The sequence below is a fragment of the Austrofundulus limnaeus genome, unplaced genomic scaffold (genome assembly GCF_001266775.1).
Source record: "Austrofundulus limnaeus strain Quisiro unplaced genomic scaffold, Austrofundulus_limnaeus-1.0 Scaffold16, whole genome shotgun sequence".
NCBI classification, from domain to species: Eukaryota; Metazoa; Chordata; class Actinopteri; order Cyprinodontiformes; family Rivulidae; genus Austrofundulus; species Austrofundulus limnaeus.
In genome coordinates, this window is record NW_013952418.1 from 3,708,510 (window position 1) to 3,727,768 (window position 19,259).

Sequence of the window (19,259 nt, forward strand, 5' to 3'; positions counted from 1 at the left end):
TAACGAGCCAGTATGAGTAACGACTTTCTACTTCTTAACTTTTTTAAAAATGTAAGGAGTAGAAAGTACAGATAATCGTGAAAATGTAAGAAGTAGAAGCAAAAAGTAGTCTGAGAAATAATTACTCAAGTAAAGTACAGTTAACCAAAATTTCTACTTAAAATATATTTGTACTTAGTTACTTTACAGCTCTGAAAAGCAACAGACTAAAGCCAAAAACATTATCATCTTTGCTATTTGGTGGTGACAGCGTAAAAAAAAAATAAAACACCACGTGTGCCTAAAGTTATCTGTGGGTTCCATCGATCCAGTTATGGAGATAACAACCAGAGAGGACACGAGAGCGTGAGAAAAGACTTCCCAGACTGAAATGTCCTCTGGTCTAACTCGTTCCATCCTCTCAGAGGGCTGAGGGGATAATCASAGTCAGGTGGGCTTCACCAGCTGATCGTTATTTATTATTCAAACAGGAGGACAGCGGAGGAGAAGTACAGGCAGGAAAAACACAAGTCAGACACGACGGAAAACAAACACGCTGCTCTTTTTAACTCACACAATCACAGCCCAATGGTTTCATTAACATGGCTGCACACAAACTTCCCCTCTCTACAACATTCAAAGCAGKTGCAGGTTAAAAGATCAGCAGAAAGTATCCCATAGATTCACTTCTTGTTTTTTAAAAATGCTGAGAAAAGCAAAAATGTTATGTTTCAGTTTAAATGTCGGTGTTGTTTCCTGTCCTGCAACTCTTTTTTTCTCTCTCTCTTCTGAAACCTAAAAATCTTTAAATTAGGCTCTTTATCTCTCTGTTTGCCTTTATTTCTGGCTGGGCTTTGACCCCCTCCCACCCCCCCACCACCTCTGAGCCCATCGATCTGGGCCTGTAAGTGTGCTAATGCTGTCATTGTATCAGTGAGACCAGAAACCTCTTAGACAGAGCCTGCTGCTGCTACGGATCAATACTGATCCACTGGGTCGGTCTAATGGATGCTGAGAGTCCAAATGATTCCTCATTGTCTGTAAATCCTCACACACACACACACACACACACACACACACACACACACACACACACTGTACTGTCTCTGCTGATGCAGCTGTTACTCACAGCCAGCACTTTACGGGTGTGCGTTTGTGAGATGGGTTTGAAATCTGCACGTCAAGCTGCACCTGGAGACGTTTCTAAGTCCGTTCTCTACCAAGAATTACAGAACGTCGACAGAACAATCAGAAGGAGGAGGAGAAACTCATGATTGCATCATCGCCCGCCTACAGTGTACGCATGAAGGCGGACACTAAGGGTTTTGCCCGTCTGTGTGTCATTGTGTTTGTTGGCAAAATATCTCCCGAACCGTTGGACAAATGGTAATAAAKCTTGCAGAAAGTAATCATTAGGTGCACGTCTGCAACTGAACTTGGAGCCAATAATTCAAGACGGCCACCAGAACTGAGCTTAAAAATTACAAAAGTTGATGTAGCTGTCATTTCTAAACGTAGGATATTTGTCTAAAACTCTGGCCTGAATAGGCTTTTATGTGCTCACAAGACAAACATGAAAGCCCACTTTGTAACAAAAAATTTTAAAACACCAAAGATATATTTATGACACCTCAAAGTGTCATAAATAAATACCGACATTCCTTATTTTGAGTTTTTTAACCTTCCACGCCATTTATTTTTTACCAATATTTTTGATTCACTCAAGATTGAGCCGTTACTATGTTGATGAGTGTTTTTATTTTATGCAAAATACTTCCATTTGTAATGTAATATGATGTGCGATAATACTTTGTGATATAAATCTTATTTCTGAGATACAATGTGTCGCTAATAAAAAATGTATTATTTCTGAGTTTTTTTGTTTTTTTGTTTGTTGCAGTTTTTCATTAAGGGCATGAGCCTTTGTCTTGTGAGCATGTCTGGGATTTTCCTTTCATTATTTCATTTTTGTGTGTAAAAATAGTTTCAAATATTGCTTTAAAGAAGCTTGTAAAGTAAGAAGTACCATATCTCATCTTTATAGTGTATCATAAACCTCTGTCAGTAGTGAGCATTTCACACACAGAAGAGGGACGATAAAATTTAATATCAAAAAATAAAAATTTTGCAGTGGAACGTAAAAAGAAAAGTTTAGTAATTTAACTGCGATTAGACATTTTTGGAGCATTTTTTTCTCCTCATCTTTTTATCGATCTATCTGCTGTGGTTAGTGGTTATTTTCTTGGCRTTGCTAAAGCAAATAAATGTGAAGCAGCTTAACTGGGGCACGTTTAAAAATTAAACTACGACAAGAYGAAAAGCGAGAGAGCGTTCCAAATGATTTCGCTCGCTTGTCTTAGTGCAAGTTCTTCTATAACGTTTACCAAAAAATGTGAATTCAGAGATATTGAAGATCTGAAACCAAGTTTTCAAAGAAATAAATTTAAAAGAAAGCAGTTATTTCTGACTGTTTTCTCTGTTATCATGCCCAAAAGGAGAAAAAAGTGATTGAGTGTTTCTGCGCCTTGTATGTAGTTTAAAATTTAGTCTTTTTGCCCCTCGTAAAGCTATGTTTGGTGTWTCTTCAAGCCTGCAGCCTGCTCCTCACACAAAAGGAAAAAGGGTCAGAGACACAGTCTGAGCGTTGTGCAGGGGCTTGCATATAGAGCACATAGTGTCAGGGTAACCAGGCAGTGCAGCTGGCCTTTTTACAAACACCCAACTTTAAGGCAGTGTGTAAATCAAGAAGCCGAGGACAAGGACCCTGTTCTCCTACGCAAACACACAGATGAGCTAAAGAAAATGAAGGCAAATAATGAGCTGCTAGATTTGGAGTCAGTGARGTCTCTAAACGAGGATAAACAGAAGCATGACCCAATTCTACTTTAAACTGATTATTGACATGTCAGATGTGTTTAGAACCTGTCAGTCAGGACAACCCTTAGATTTAAACTGTTATCTTTGGGCTTAGAAACTGTTCAAAGTGTTGACTCCAGTAGTTTTCCAAATATGGGGGTATGTGCTCAGRGTAAACAAAGCCCTTGATTGAATGTGCTAAAGTTTCAGTCACTTGACTGACATAGGCGGCCTGTAGTTTATAGGCCTATAGGTAAGCAAATATGGCAGAACTGGAGAAAAAGAAAGACAAAGACCAAAGACAAATGTGAAATATAAATATTGAGGATTAAGCCGGGTGGAGGAGCACAATAAAGACCAAGTCTGGCATTCAAACACTTTCGCAAAACTTCTCCATTTTCCTTTTTCCAGTAGCCTACTTTAGGTGTTTTCTAGATAAATATGTGGCCATTTAGTCAAAATGTAGCTTATAGTTTTTCAATTTAAGGACACATTAACCATCAATATGACAAAAGTTTTGTGTGTATTCTCAGATTTTGGACAATTTCATGAGGTTCGGCAGTGGTCTCGGTGTGGTTGCAGGATTGCCTCTCGAGACACTTCTGGCTGCAGTTTTCATGCTCTCCACGTGTACGGTGGTTTCTGTGGGGCGCCAAGTTTAAAATGAAATGTTAAATTATTTCACTTCAACATGTTTTTCATTACTTGGCTCACTCTTTGTGTGCGAAAACTTTTCCACTAACATTTCGTTATTTAGCTCACTGTTCTTACATGTTAGCTTTAGCAGCGTTAGAAGCGTTAGCAGAAGTTGGCGTCAGATAACCAGGATGGTGTCATCATCCTGCGACAAACATCAACAATGGCCGCTGCTAGCCTCAGTGTGTTCATAAAAAAACAACATGGGTGGTACCTGTGGTTCAGCAGTTTGAAGTGCAGCTCAGACACCAACCATAACTGTAAGTTTAATGTCTTTAGCTGCATTGGATCGCTAGRGGTTGCTATTGTCTCAGGATGATGATGTCATAACATGAGTCGAGAACCAACAGCAAAYGCTCTGGCTGTGTCRAAAACAACAGGCCGGGTCCTCCGGAGGACCCAGACTACCCTGTCGAGGTGGGCCGGGTCCTTGGTAGACCGGAAAACAAGAGGCTGTGAATTTGGACGGTCTAGCCTCCCCTCCACCCCGGCGTACGTCATGTCACCTAGCAACCATGACGATGTTAAACAGAAGCAAAAATAGATCAAAATTAGAAAAATATCGATATATTAGCATTATTAATACCACAAAACAATAAAATTAACTTAAAGGTAACATTTGAAGAACTAATTGACCCGCTGTAGGTGCATGTTTATTTCGCATTTTTTATGATAAAAATAATATTTAAAAACATGTCCATACAAATGATAAAAGTATTAGAATTACAACCGCTAAAATTTTTTAATTTTTATATTGTCATATTTTTTATTTAAAACATATTCTTTTCTCTCGCTTCACCCGACCGGAGATTTTTTTTTAAACTAGTAATGGCGGCATTACTAGCTTAAAAAAAAAAATCTCCGGTCGGGCCGCAATGCATTATGGGATATGCTGGGCTGGGAAGGATCCATCGGACCTATCCTTCAAATCGGGGAAAAGGAAGGACGTATTTGTCGGCCGCATCAGAGGAGTCTTCGGTTTGGGACGTATGCGGCCGACGAATTCGGCCTTCGGAGGACCCGGCCTGCCATTTTGGACACAGCCTCTGTTCCACTAAATGTGAACTTCAACATTTAAGGTTTAACGTTTACATTTAGATTTATTTAGTTGTCTCTGTGTTCCTGTGATGGACTTGTCCAGAGTGTCCCCCGTCTCCCACACAGTGTCTGGGCTTCCCACGACCCAGGAAGGTAAAATAGGTGAAGCAAATGGATGGATGCTGCACTCGATCACAAGTACCTCCCCTTTACACAGCTAAAAGTTAAAGACAAAGATTGTTCTACTTCTCCCTGTTAATGTTAGCTAGCATCTGCAGGACGAAGTCCAGCCAGTGAGACCTTAATGAGAGCAGCAGGTGTGTCAACATTGAGCAAGAGGCCTTAAATGTAAAAACATAACTATCGCTGTTGTCTAACAACCCGATTTATGTCCAAAGTCAGGCTGTGAAAATGTCTTAAAATGTCTGCAGCCAGAAGAGTTTTTTTTCCTCTGTGCAGCATCAAAGCCCTTTGATCCCACACTCTTCCCCAGCCCCCCTCTTTCTTTTCTCTGCCTCTTGCACACATTCCATCCCCTCCCCCCTCCTTGAGTTTCCCTCGCCGGTATGGATCTGCAAAATGTTAGCTGGCTGTCATAGCTCGAAGCCTCAGCAAGAAAARACGTTGATGTGACCAAAAATCATGGGACCACTCGTGAAAATACCGTTATTTCTTTGGGAACGGTGAAATTATTTTGTTCGCCTGTTCCAGGCTGTAGAATTTTCTGCCTAATTAGTTAAGTGGTTTGATGTTTGTATAATCAACTTAAATGTAGAGTTAGATTTTTTGGGTTATTGGCTGCACTTCAGACTGGCCAGGATCTTCAAATGAACGCAATCAGAGCGATTTTCAGTTAGAAAAATCAGATATTCTCACGTGAGTCAAGCTAACATCAACTCAGAACAAGAACAACTCAAAATCTTTTTTAAAAAATGGAAAATTTGCATTGAAAAACACTAAAATAACTAAAATAAACCCAAGTATTATCTACAGTTGATATTAAGGCAGAGAGAATGCATAAAAGGCTCACTTGGACAAGAACATTTTTTATTATTTTCTATTCTGAACAATCAATTCAAAATGATCAGGTCTTACAGGTACCAATATTATAAAAAGCAAAACATTTAAGTCATGTTGCTTCARACAACAGAAAGAATAAATGGAGCCCTATGTCCAATAATATGCTAATGGTGAATTTTTGTCCAATAACAAAGTTTGTGGTATTAACCAGCCTAAAACACACAGATTTATTCATTCATTACTTAGTAACATGTTTTTTATTTTTTTTATTATTTTTTTACGAGCTGTCCAGCATAAATATCTGCCTGGATTAAAATGACCATCTCAAGTCTCTTTCCGTTTCTTTAATCTCATTTACTTCCCGCCTCTGTCTGTCAGTTTTTATCCTCAAGTGGTTGTGTCGTTTCTGGTTACTCCAAGGAACGCGTCCCGAGTCACCACAGAAGACAGTGCAGTGGTTAAAGCTTGTCAGAAAGGAGGCTTTCTTTCATCATCGAGGATCAGAACTGAATTCACAGTGATGTAAAGGATGGCTTTTTTCTGCTTTTTTTTTTCAGACTGCCTGGGTGACCTCAGTGATGAGACCCTCCGTCATGTCTGYGACTGCATCGGGGACTTCCTGGACATCCCCACACAGGTCCTTTTTCAGTTCAAACTCACTCTGCTCTTTAACAGGCGTCTCCTCAAGCTCTTCGTTCCCGTTAACACATTCCTCCTCGTGTGCGGCCAAAGCGTTGGTATTATCYGTGCAGTTCCCGTTCACTGCTGGAACTGCGTCTGCTGGATTCTCTGGGGTAGACGGGCTCCCTGAATCACCATTTTCCAAGTTTTCGGGGCARGTTAGCTCTTCCAAAGCTGCCTTGTCGGACTCAACAGTCATGCTGCTGGTGGAAACGGACTGCGAGATGATGATTTCAGGGGCGGGTTCTGCTGCTTCTGTTGGTAATGGTGGTTCCTCATTCGCAGGATGATTTTCCAAGGAGACATTCTGAGCTGAAGCCTCCAGGACATCTGATGGTTCTGGTTCAGGACTATCAGGGTCGGTAGTGTCAGATGCAGAAACAGTCGGTTGTGGTTTGGGTTCTTCTACTTGTTTCGGCTCTGGTGACTGTTCTACCTCTGGTATTGGGGATTGCTCTGGTTCAGGTTCAGGCTCAGGTGCCTCCATAGACTCTGGCTCTGCTTGATCTGGTTCCGTCTCTTGCTCTGGTTCTACTTTTTCTTCTGGTACCACCACAGTTTCCTGACTTGCATCGTTGGGCTCTGGTTTGGTGTCTGATTCCATTCGTGGCTCTCCTGCTGGCTCAGCCTCTGGTTCTGGGACAACTTGTTCTTCCACTGCGGCTTCTACCTCGGTAAAAGGCTCCTGGATGGGTTCTGGCTCCTGATCCTTGAGTGGTGCCTCTGTGCTGGCAAGAACAACATCTGGTTCCAGCACAGATTCTACGGGTGCGGGAGGTTCTTCGACACGAGGCTCCTCGGGTATAACTGCAGACTCGGGTTCAGCCTCAACTTGCACCGGTTCTTCTGACYCTGGAGCAGATGAGTTTTCTGTGATTGCCGTGGCCACTAACAAATCTACAATCGGCTCCTCTGTTTTGGGTTCCGGCTTCTCTGGTTCTGCTGGAGCCGCTGTTTCTGTCGGTGCAGCTGGTTCTTCTGTGGGTGATGGTTTATTTGGTTCTGCAGCTGGTGCGTCCTCGACTGGAGCTGCTGATTTTTGTTCCAGAACAACTTCCACTGAGGCTGCGAGTTCTTCTGGGGGAGCAGATTTGGGATCTCCTGGTGCTTTCTCTGCATCTGCTTCCTTTTCAGCAGGAGCCGGTTGTTCTGCTGCGGTAGCTTGTTCCGTCGCTGCCGGTGCAGATTCCTCGGCTGCTGGTTTCTGTTCCGGGGTAGCCTCCTCTTTAGCCYCAAGAGCTTTCTCGTCCGTCGGGGGGGATTTTGGCTCTTCTGGAGCTGCAGCGCRTTCGGCTACTGCTGCCACGGCTGACACAATGGCCTCCTCAACCACACTGTCTTTCCCAGGCGTCGTCTCGGCTCCTGTGGACGGGGCTCCGTCCTCCACTTTAGCAACTTCTGTTACTGCGGCCTCGCCGTTTTTGCTTTTGGGATCACTAACATCGTATCCTTTCTTCTTTTTGCTCAGCTTGGCTCCCATGYTGGCTCCTAGAAAAATAAAAAAGAGGTATTGTGTTTGTTTTCTCTCTTTGCACACAAGTCTGGAACAAAGTGCTTTATTTCTGAAATCAGTATCTCAACAAATCCAACATAAAGAAAGTACCGATCAGTTCACCCGAACCCAATCTTCTTTAATGAGTAAATGTATAAAAACTACTGCTGTGGTCATTAACTTCTTGCAGTAGGGCCAGCTYGGTGGCAAAATATATCGCAGGTATYCATGTCTAATAAAAGTGTCTTGTCCACAAAAATAATTTTGGTTTCTGCTAAAARAAATAWGAAAACACATCTTTACAGACTGCTGACTTGGTTCACAGACATCTAACGAATGCATAAGGAAAAAAAATCTTGTTGCATGTTTATTTAAAACCATAGTTCCTTCAAACGTAGAGTTTCCAGTTGAGTAGAGAAGTATCTTGTCTGGAAGAGAACGAGAAGTTGGATTGGGAAACAGCTTTCTGCCTAAACAAATCTTGCCGTCTGCCTGGGAACCTTGCTGAGGGTCAGGCAGAGCCCCACGGTCTCTCTGCTCCTTCAGGAATGTCTGGTGAAGCTCGGTGCCAAACGAGCCTACAGTCCGACATGAACTTCCGTGAAAAAAAAAAAACTAGAAAGGATTTACTTTCACCAAAATTCTCAGCGRGCACATAAATCATGTAAGGCTTTGCGGTCGGATCCACATGACGTCTCAAAAATGTACGTCCTGTTCGTGTAAAACCAGTGCATCTGTTGGTGAACTGAGCAAACGTGTTGGTCTCCACGCTGTGCTGGCTGGAGAGGAAGTTGCAGTGATTTTCACAGAACATGGCAGCGATAGAACAGAGAACAGGAAGTTTAAATTTGTGTTGGGGTAGTATTTCAGCAAATCCTGCGCTTGTTTGAAACTAAAATTAATAAAATTGTTGTTATGCAGCAGCTTTTCTCACGAATAGAAGAAAAGCTTTAATAAGCTGGCTTTAAAACAAATGTCCTGTAAGTCACTAACTTTATAAAGCATGCAACATGGATCAGTGTTAATAATTAGAACTTCTATAGCAGGTTCAGTTCGGGGTCACGGGTATATGAAGAACTTGTGGTGACATGAAGCAGTCGAGACAAGATGTGCCATAAATTAGGCAGAAATAAATCTATACGCCTATTTATTGTTCACACTGAAAAAAAAATCCAAATATAAAGAGTAATTTCAGGTATATAAATGGTAAATTTATGTGTTTAATGTTAAATCTGTCTGTGTTTCAGTGTCCTTGTCAAACAAGGGTAAAAAAATAAAATAAGATCTAGTTTGACGACACTGATGTGAGAAAAAAAATCTATTTAGGCATCAAGTTCTGAAGCTTCCTTTGTTTAAAACATTAAAAAAAAKCACAATTTTTTTAAAAGCCAGGCTCAGTCCTGGATGGCATTGAGAAGATGGACACATGCAAATGCAAATGGAGCCTCGGGCAGCCCGAACCYGCGAGTAACAAAGAATGAGGACCCCCTCATCTGTAAGCCGCTCACTCTCGCCYACGCAGAGGCTCGGGTGAAGGAGGCAGACAACACGGGGGGCTAAGATCTGTTGTGGTAACACAAACTGGAGCAGAATAAAACTATAAACCTGCCGGGAACACGTGAATAAGGAGGATGTAGAGATGGTCTCCATCATCCCCCAACTCAACCCACCCACTGCTGCCTCCCTCAGATGCTCTGCCCTTTTTTGTTCCCTGTGATTTGAAAATTGTTGCTCTAACAGGAGAATTAACGTGTCTCTTTCATCAAATGGAACTTTGAATTATTTATTTCTATCTCCAGTCACCTAAAAGTCTTCTGTGAACTAAAACAGTGAAAAGAGAGATCTATGTTTAATCCTCTAAATAAGAAAAGGGAACAAAGGATAAACAGCAACTTTCTTTTCTTTTTTTCTTTCGTTCTTTCCCCTTTTTTCCAACGTTTGAAAATAAATAAATAAATAAATAAATAAATCAAAATCCTGTACCTTTTATAGACAAATGTCTTGGTGCCTTATTCCCAGACTGCGGGTGGATGTGATAATGGAGGTAAAAGCCCTTTGGAGTGACAGCTGCAGATTCCGGCCCTGCTCTCAGACGTGCAGTGTGTTGTAACCGAGGAGTGCCCCTRGCAGTTCTCTGGACATCTGTCGCTATCACAATGCAGCCAACCCCGGGACTGCTCTGTCTGCAATCTACACCACCCAAATCTTTAACCCCTCCCCTCCCTCACACACCCACTACAGCGCTTATTTCCCTGTTGAACAGATACTGAGGCCTGGGGCTGATTGTGTGTACAGACCACCGCCACTATAATAAACTGCATCTTTTTCCCACTTTTTTTTGCCAATAAGTGAAACTCCGTTTAGTTTCGTCACAACTATTTCTGCAGCGCAAAGAGCTATTTTGTAGGTTTGATCACCAAGGAAAAAAAAACTTTTATGTTTGCCTATAATAAACAAAACCCAGAAATATTATAAAGAAATTGTCGTCTTTGAATGAACACATTACCTGCAGTCTTTTGTCACAGACTTTTAGATGCTTAAATGGAAAGGAGTTGTCATAATTTTGGTCAAACCTCGTAAATGACTCAATCTCATGCAACCTTGTGAAAATGGAGCTCAGTCTCAGTTATTACCACATCACATTTCAGCTCTCTATCTGTCAAATGGACTGGGTTAGATCAGTTTTAGTCGTCACTCTGGTGGCCATCTTGACTTCAAATGTTAAAGAGCTGCCCCTTCTGTAATTACTAGCTTCAATATTCTCTTCATGAGATATTTTGCTGCCTTCCTGAAATTTGGTATGCTTGTTTGTCTTTGTGTCTGTGGTGTATAATGATGTGATTGTGATGCTGTAATTCTGAGTGTTTTATGTGCTGCAGAACAGGAAACTGCTGTAAAACAGCAATTATGCTGAGTCAGGCTTGATTTTTAATAATCTTTTCCTGTTAAATAAATCAAATCAAATCAGGTAAATGAGCTGGAGGAGTGAGTGCTTGCTGCAGCCATTGTGCAGTACTCTAAAGCGTTGCACCTCGTTGCTTTTTGCCTGAAGGTGTTAATGGGACAAGTTGAAGGAGAGTGCGACGTCTTGAAATTCAACAGCTGACCTTGTCCAGATAATCGGCCTGTCAGGTTTAAAAATGAGATCTGAGCTGCTGTCGTCCGCCTGAAGACCGATGAGGACCTACAGAATGTGAAATCTTTAATGTTTCAGAAACAAAATGAGCTTTTATTAACATCGACAGAGAAATGTTAGTGGCTGTGAACACCAAACACYAACTCCTTTACCTGCGTGAAGAAAGAAACGACCGGGATTCTTCAGGATATTTCACACAAACTAGAGGAAGGATTTAATGATTTACATACAAGTCGATGGTTGTTTAGTCACTCAGGACTGAGCTTTACATGTAAGTTTGCTCTGCTGTGTATTTTATCATGGCTGAATTTCAATATAACAAATTAAAAAAACAGATATTAGAGTAAATTTAAAGACATGTAAAAGTATGTTTTACTTTAAAAGTCACAATAAAACGTGAAAACATATATTTTTCTTAACCAAACAGATGAAAATGACCATGTTTGTATCTTTTCGACCGTTTTGTTAAGGTTTTACAGAAATAAAGCACTAAATTTGAARTAGTGAGGAGACACCGCCCTCTTGTGGTGACAAAGTTGACAGCACAAAGTTTTGTGAACTAATAACATGTTCTAATCACCATTTGATTAAATCTATGTAAGCTTTCTGCAAGTTTAAMCAAGTTAAATTTCAAACTTTAAAAAGAAAGACATTACGATTGAATTTTAAGTCGTGCATGAATTAAAAAAATTATGAGTCGTAAAGTTTCTTTCAAAAAGATAAATTGAAACTATTGAAAATGCTTTTTCAAAAGTAGAAAAACTGGATTCTTTCTGGAGGGAGCACGAAAGTTCGTCTATAAATCTTTTCTGACAGGACTGCTGCATGCTGGGACTTTTTTTTTTTCTAAATCCAGAACTACAACACAGAACAAATTAAAACCAACTGCACGCTTAAATAAAGAAATGTCATTGGAAGAACCAATGGATGAATAAACAAACATACAGATTTAAGATAAAGCTAACTCTTTTCAGCTGCTGGAGAAAAACAGAGAACATCAGCTCCATCTTGTTTGTTTTCCCTGCTGACGGCAGGGTTAAACAGTGACAACGAGGCAGCGAAGGCCGACTTTCACATGATGCAAATGCTCAGGAATGCACTCCCAAGAGAGTGACCGCTACCCCAACCAGCCACTGTGCTTCGCACTGACAACACTCAAAGACACAAGTGTGGAAGCGCCACAGAAATCTGCCAAAACGTCTGCGTTAAAGTGTGAAACTTATCTGCCAGCGGCTCAAAGTCCAGCTGACCCCGACTGGAGCAGCAAGGAAAACAAAGAGATGTAAAGAAACAGCTGTTGGTTTCTCCAACACGCCAGCTTCTCACCACAAGTATGAGTGACGGAGAATTTGTTTGTGCAGGAATGTGGGAAACTACTCAGAATGTGTGCTGTTTCCATCTCCACTGATAGATAAATTATATTTTAAAAAGGCTGATAAAAGCAAAAAATCCTGTCATGTTTTCATAGTATTATGTACTGAAAATTTGAGAATTMTATGAGTAATATTACAATCTATTGGCAAGAAAATCCATGATATGTGTTTAGAAAATGTTAAGTAATTACAAATTTAAAGCTTTAAAAGTTCTTCATGGTTTGTTATTCAAACTAAACACTTTTAACTCTCTGCAGTCCTTATTTGTGGAAGCCCATTTCCACCACCCTGATAAAAAAATAAAACTTGTATCTCATAATTATGACTTAGCTATCTCATTATTATGAGATACTATCTCATAATTATGACTTAGCTATATCATTATTGTGAGATACTATCTCATAATTATGACTTAGCTATAGATAATTATGATATAGCTATATCATAATTATGAGATTCAAGTTTTATTTATTTTTTTATCAGGGTGGCGGAAATGGGCTTCCATACTTATTCTTACCCCATCAGGAGAAAATAAGAAAACACCAGATTCAGTTTTCCAAAAGTAACAAACAGCGCCATCTGCTGGGCAATGCAAGTTTTACATGACTGACTGTCATTTGTTTTAAAATAAATTAACTTTAGACAAATAAATGCAGAAACAGCTTACATTAAAAAAAATTGAACAGAGTTGACTTTCTTGTTTTTTGAGGGCATTGCACCTACTATGCAAAAAGGCTTGTTAGTTAAAAAAAGCAAACAAACAATAACGTGCGTTTCCTTTAAAAATGCTTGCCCAAAATGATTGAGAATCTACACCAACATCCAGCACAAAGCTAGAAAATTTGAAAAATACTTGAAAATTAGAAAAGAACCAGAAAAAGACCGTAACTGGACTTCTGTTTTGTAGCAGATTTGAGCGGGATTTWATATACTGAAAGGCACTTGTGCCGTAGGTATGAGTACACATGACTCTCCACCTGAGCAGCAAAGTGCGTGGCTGATCGAGTAGTTTGGGATTTAGTAATTTAAGATTGCTTACAAAATGGTCCAAAACTCACAATAAATAAAAAAAAATTCCATGTTCTATAATAAAAAATAATTTATCCTCAGAATTAACTTAAAACACATAATTTACACTCGCTTTGTGTGTGGCTGTGTCTATACAGTGTGTCTATACAGTGTGTCTATACAGTGTGTCTATACAGTGTGTCTCACAGCGATACCATGTATAATAATGGCAATCTACTAGGGCTGTGTATTGGCAAGAATTTGGCGATACGATACATATCATAACAGGGGTCATGATACGATATATCACGATATATTGCTATACTGTAAGCAAGGCAATATATTGCGATATATTGCGATTTTTTGTCCAAAAATTATATTAAATAAAAAACCTCTTACTGAAAAAAAAAAGAAAAGCTAATGTTTATTTACAATGCTAATGCTACCCTTACTCTCTGGCACTCAAGAGGTGGAGTAGCCAAATGTCTTGCTCACTGCTGCCAACTAATGGCCAGAGGCTGAACTACAACATAAAAATGAACGGCTGGCAGGAAAGTTGACATTTTAAACCTTAATAATGTATGTATCATAGTATGACTTTCAAACTCATAGTTTTCACATTGACACTCATAGTGACTCTAAATTACTTTGAAATTCACAGTTTTGACATTCCTTGTGACTTTTTTTAGTAGTTACACTAAAGGGCTTCCATATTTTAAAGGAGGCTCAGATTTTGTAGATTTTAGGAATGAAGAAAAAATAATGAAACCAAAAAAAAAGTGTGTCAGGAGCCATAAATGTCTAACAKCATGGCAGTAAATGAAATGCTATCTATCAGCTGTACAAAGAACATGAGTGATGACATAATTTTGTTGGATTACAGCCAAAAGTTTGCCAGTTTGACCAGATGATTGATCACTGGGTTGGATTTTTTTGTACATAAAAATATTGCTGTTACATGCTGCATAGACGACAGCACGTTTAAAACCATTAATTCGTGTTATATTACAATAAAAATATATAAATATAAATAAAATTACCTGTGGCAGCGTTGCAGTCAGCGAACGCAACGTGCCCCGTGTCTGCTTGGACGAAGGCGGTGCTTGTGGTGCCCGAGCAGCAGCAGGGCCTCGCCTTTGTGGGTGTAGAAAGAGAGAGAGAAGATGGCTCCCGTTCTGGAGAAACAGCTCCCGGGTCTAAACGGGTCGGTCGACAACAACAAGGAAGACGAGGAAGGACAAAACCTCTGGCGAGTATTTTTTTGTTTTCTGTTAACTGAACGCCTTCGGTGTAGGAATGAAGTCAACCGCCGCGGTTCTTGCTTTGTCACAACAGGCGGCTAGCCGCTGTCAAACACCGGCCCGGCTAGCAGCGACGTTACAAGCCCAGCGGCCAGTGTTTTAACGGGCGAGCTAACGTTAGCTAGCCGATCAGGTGCCAGCGATACGTGTCTTGTTTACAACCCCTAACTGTTCTTGTGCTAGTTTTGCGTAAAGGTTTAAGTTTATTCGACTTGTTAAAGTTTCTGGAAGACGTTCATTTTTACCTGGGGCTTTTATAGTTGAAGACGCGGGGCTTAAACACTAGCTAAAAATAAAGTAGCTTCTGAATGACACAGGAGCATAAAAACGTTATCAACCAAGCTTAACAAAAAATAAGACAACACAACGTAGGTAACTGTTAACAGGGGTCGTGCACTGTTACAGGGACTCAACATTTTAAATCTTTAATATTCACATTGCTTATAATGGGTCGGTCAGTGAGAAATGATCATTTCCTGTTTCCGAGCCGTCCTGGACCCTGATTCATTTATGCGCCTTTTAATGTGTTTTTGCATCTTATCTTGAACTGCTTGTAAGATCTGACATTCATACAAAAGCTGCCTGATTTACATGTATTATTATTATTATTATTTTGTATCTCGTAGGTCCTCAATACTGAGTGAAGTTTCAACTAGATCTAGTTCAAAGTTGCCATCAGGGAAAAACATCCTGGTGTTTGGTGAGTACTGATCATCATGCCTGATGTGACAAACTCTTTGTTTGGTTGTGTAGTCAACCCCAGAGGGTGGGGAGGGCGAATCACCTTCAAAACATCTAATCTGAGCATCAAATATAGAATATTTCTAATGATTTCAGAACCATTTTCTTAATCTCTGATTTGAACTGACATAATGAATGCACTGTTAATAATCTGCTTTTAAACTCTGAATCAAATGCAAACTATTGTTTGATTTYTGAGACTATATGTGGTATAGAAACTATATTTGTTGGCATAGAAGAAACATATTATTCATTGATYAGTGGTATGACATTTAGTAACTTAAACAATATTAGAAAACTTGTGATCTGCGACAAACCGACTTTTTTCCCCTCGCTTTTTCTCCTGTCATCATTATTGTCTAAACCAAATGTGTGCATCAAGGCTAAATGTCTGTTGTTTTGACCAAATATATTAAGATGCAGAGCATAATTGCTTGGCACTTGACAAATAAAACTCTATGATTCGTTGTAGTTCTTTGTGATATTGATGTTGCAATGACTGATATTAGGATGATGATAAACTTTTGATGTATTTTGCAGACCTCTTATTTACTCATTTTGTTGTAAGATGATTTTGTAGGGTCACTATTATCCTGCATTCTACTAATAATATAACTAATACCTTGTAGGTGAGGATGGATCAGGAAAAACAACACTTATCGCCAAGCTTCAGGGAGCTGATCACAATAAGAAGGGGAGAGGACTGGAGTATCTTTACTTGAGCGTCCACGATGAAGACCGGGATGGTGGGTTTACCTCCTCCCAACTTTTCTGGTTAACAAAAACAACTCCGCCTTAAACCTTTTTTTCCTTTTTGTTTACGTAGACCTGACTCGCTGTAACGTGTGGCTCCTGGATGGGGACCTGTACCACAAAGGCCTTCTTAAGTTTGCGGTCACYGCTCAGTCGCTACCTGACTGCCTAGCCGTGTTCGTTGTGGACATGTCGCGGCCCTGGACCATCATGGAGTCGTTGCGGAAGTGGGCCGGCGTGCTTCGTGATCACGTGGACGCCATCAAGATCCGTCCAGAGGACATGAGAGAAATGGAGCAAAGGAGTAAGTATAAGTAATCCCTCAGTCTGCTTTATTTAATTACTTTGTCAGTGAAATGACACATCCAGTAAAGTCCACCTTAATTATAAATAGGTTAATAACTGATAAAGTTAGGATAATATAGCATTTTTTTTCTGCTGCGTCTTTCCACTTGGAGTTCTAATCTTACTGTTTAATTTCTTTGTTTTTTACTACAAGACTTGTTGGAAACTTTTGCACATTATGTTTGATCAGTTTCTATGTGAGCTCCGGCTCTAAAGGAAACCGCTCACAGTAAAGGTGCCCGAAGCATCCCTGGGTTGGAAAGCAATGTGAGTCTTGCGTAACGAGCGTGAGACTCCTTGCTGACTGGCTGCTGGGGGGCGGGAGGAGAGCTGGGTTAATGCGCTGTGTGGAAGGCAGGCTCCGGATAACGTTACACATTGTCGTGGATTATTCTAGGTCATCATCAGAGAGGCCCATGATCCTCAGCTGTGTTCTGTGGCTGGAGGCGAGTTCTMTGAGATCAGTGAGTGCGATGCACTCAGATGTTCTCCTGTTAATTTTGGATTTTGATTATCTCTCTCGTATGAACCGATCTTTTGTGTTTGGAAAGTTTGTTGCTGTCTTAGTTCAGCCTMCAGGGTTTTGCAGAAGGTCCCGTTATGATTTAAAGTTTGTTTGCRTCTTGCTATTTTTTTAATGATGGCAAAAAATTAATTTCACATTTTTGTGAAAAAGGGGATATTTATTAGTAGTTTTGTTAGTTTTCAGGAAGCTGAATACAAGAAAGGATAAGTGTTGAAGTTTTTGCTAGACTAAGACCTGTTATTCTCAAKGTCGAACAGTCGGGTACTTCACGTGACCGTGTTGTAGACGGAGGCTGACATATTTGTTTGGGGGGAAATGGGATGAGTTCCTCTGTGGAAAATAGGAAAAATGGMGAAAAGTTGCTGTAGGACTGCGCTTCTCATGAAAAATATAAAAAAACATCCAGAGATAAAATATTTTTTTTCTAACTGCAAGAGTGAGGGGAGAGAAAAAAGACACGTGTTGTCGTTCTGCCTCTGCAGACCTCCGTGCTTCTCCTTGTTTAAAAAGAATAGCCTCATTGTTTTGATTCAAAACACACTAAAACTGGCTAAAATGAAGAGTAAACACTCAAAACTGCACACTAACTATAAAATCCAAACATGTTAAAAGTCACAGATCTAATTAATAAAGTCCTGCTCTCACCGGCTCTTCATTGCCGCCAATCTCCATTCAAATTTRGCCTRTTTTTATTTTCTTCTTCRTGTAGATMTTTTTACTACTTGTCAGAMAACTTTGAGCCTCAGTCAAAAAGGAGGTCTGGGGGYTTWTATTGTTTCGGTTWAAYCGAAAGATGASACTGACGATGGACAGCGGTGTTTTTTTTRCATCAGATTACCGTGTTTCCTGCTCCCTTCAGCTGCAACGCGCTTCAAAATAAAAAACGTTCATTTTCTGAAAAAAAAAATAGTAAGATATGCTATTTATCATAACTCTGGTTTTCTTCTCTTGACCTATCGACACAATTTAAAAACTGCTGTAAAGATTGAAGTCTCTACTTTTGACACAGTTTGTAACGGAGTCTCACAAGGAGTTCCCCCCCATACAAAAATAGAGGTTGAAATCACGTGACTGAATGACGTCACGCCGACTTCGAGAATGGGCCTAAGCTTGCTGTTCTAACTCCATTCATGTCGACACTGCTTGTGATGGTAAAGTGTAGTAAACATTGACTTCCTCAGTTCTGCAGAAACTTACTTTAAGTTGGTTGTCAGTGTTTCAGAATAATGCATCTTTCTGCCTGTTGGGTTAGGAACACTGCRGAGACCTCATCAGATTCTTGTTTTAGTGAGGTGGTCCGGCAGTCTGGAAGTGTGTGTGTGAGTGGCTCTTGTCCAGAGAGTCTTGCACACGTCTTGCATCATGGTCTCCTCCCTTCTAATAGCAGCGTTGGAGGGAAAAATAGGAAGCACACTCAGTGGTTCTGAATTCGGTCAGTGGGTTGGACAAAAGCAGGCTGAGTGTTTTTAGCACTTGTCAAACTACAGAATCAACCCAAGAATGATGTTGCGTAACACCTCAATCAGATCAAAGTGGCTTATTTGACTTGACTTATGCTTATCTTAAAATTAACTATAAATAAAGTACCCTGGTATATCACCACTTTAAAGTAGTTTTTATTTAAAGTAGGATAAGTACAGAAGCTTTTTGGCCTCACCTTTGTTTGTGGAACAGATGAGTACCGTAGGTCTTGATTGGGCAAAGTCTGTTTGGCTTTTATGCTTTTATGTTTTTATTTTAAAGAGACACTGTTTGACAAAAATGATGACAAAAACTAATGTATTAAATCATTTATACAAGGATTTCAGTCCATGTCCGCAATTCAGTGTAGTGATTTTTCCCAGGAGTAATTTCTCTTTATTTTTTGCAGATTTGACTTAGATTTTTTTTTCTTTTTTTCACTTTTATTTAGGCGAGCATAAATTTAGATTTTCATGAGGAAGACAATGATTTGATGATTGCGTGTTTGTCTGTAAATGAAGCTCAGACTTGATTATATAAGTTGAGTTTTTTTATGGATCTTTTGGTAGTTACCATGTTGTTCTTGTGCCATAATGTAAATAGTTTTAGCTTTTTTTTATACAAAGCTACTAGATTTGTGTAATCCTGTATTTCAAAGGGGGTTTGCCAGTTGTTGGCTAGTTTACAAAATCTCACTTCTTTGACTTAAAACGACAAGCCGGTCTGGGTTTGTGGCTCTGTCCCAGCTGTGTTCTCAAAGCTCCTGAGGAAGTAGGCCAAACTTCCTGCTTACACACACACACACACACACACACACACACACACACACACACACACACACACACACACACAC

At 40.1% G+C, this 19,259-nt stretch overlaps 2 protein-coding genes across 3 annotated transcripts in view; one reads left to right on the forward strand and one right to left on the reverse strand.

The window, feature by feature from the left end:
• Positions 1-5,595: 5,595 nt before the first annotated feature.
• Positions 5,596-9,923, reverse strand: si:dkey-56m19.5 (cell surface glycoprotein 1). Its single transcript, XM_014003063.1, has 2 exons — positions 9,746-9,923; positions 5,596-7,758 (listed from the first exon to the last, which is right to left on the reverse strand). Exon 2 carries the CDS (start codon positions 7,748-7,750, stop codon positions 6,143-6,145), a length of 1,608 nt encoding a protein of 535 aa, XP_013858517.1. The 5' UTR covers positions 7,751-7,758; positions 9,746-9,923; the 3' UTR covers positions 5,596-6,142.
• A 4,411-nt stretch (positions 9,924-14,334) lies between these two features.
• The window catches only part of dync1li2 (dynein, cytoplasmic 1, light intermediate chain 2), a 13,475-nt gene continuing 8,550 nt past the window's right edge, over positions 14,335-19,259 (forward strand). The window contains exons 1-4 of one of the 2 annotated variants that reach the window (XM_014003066.1): positions 14,335-14,528; positions 15,207-15,280; positions 15,951-16,067; positions 16,148-16,378. In XM_014003066.1, the coding sequence (XP_013858520.1) occupies positions 14,443-14,528; positions 15,207-15,280; positions 15,951-16,067; positions 16,148-16,378 (508 nt within the window). In that variant the 5' untranslated portion in view covers positions 14,335-14,442. The remainder of the gene's footprint in view (positions 14,529-15,206; positions 15,281-15,950; positions 16,068-16,147; positions 16,379-19,259) is intronic. The other variant, XM_014003065.1, reaches the window with a different exon arrangement.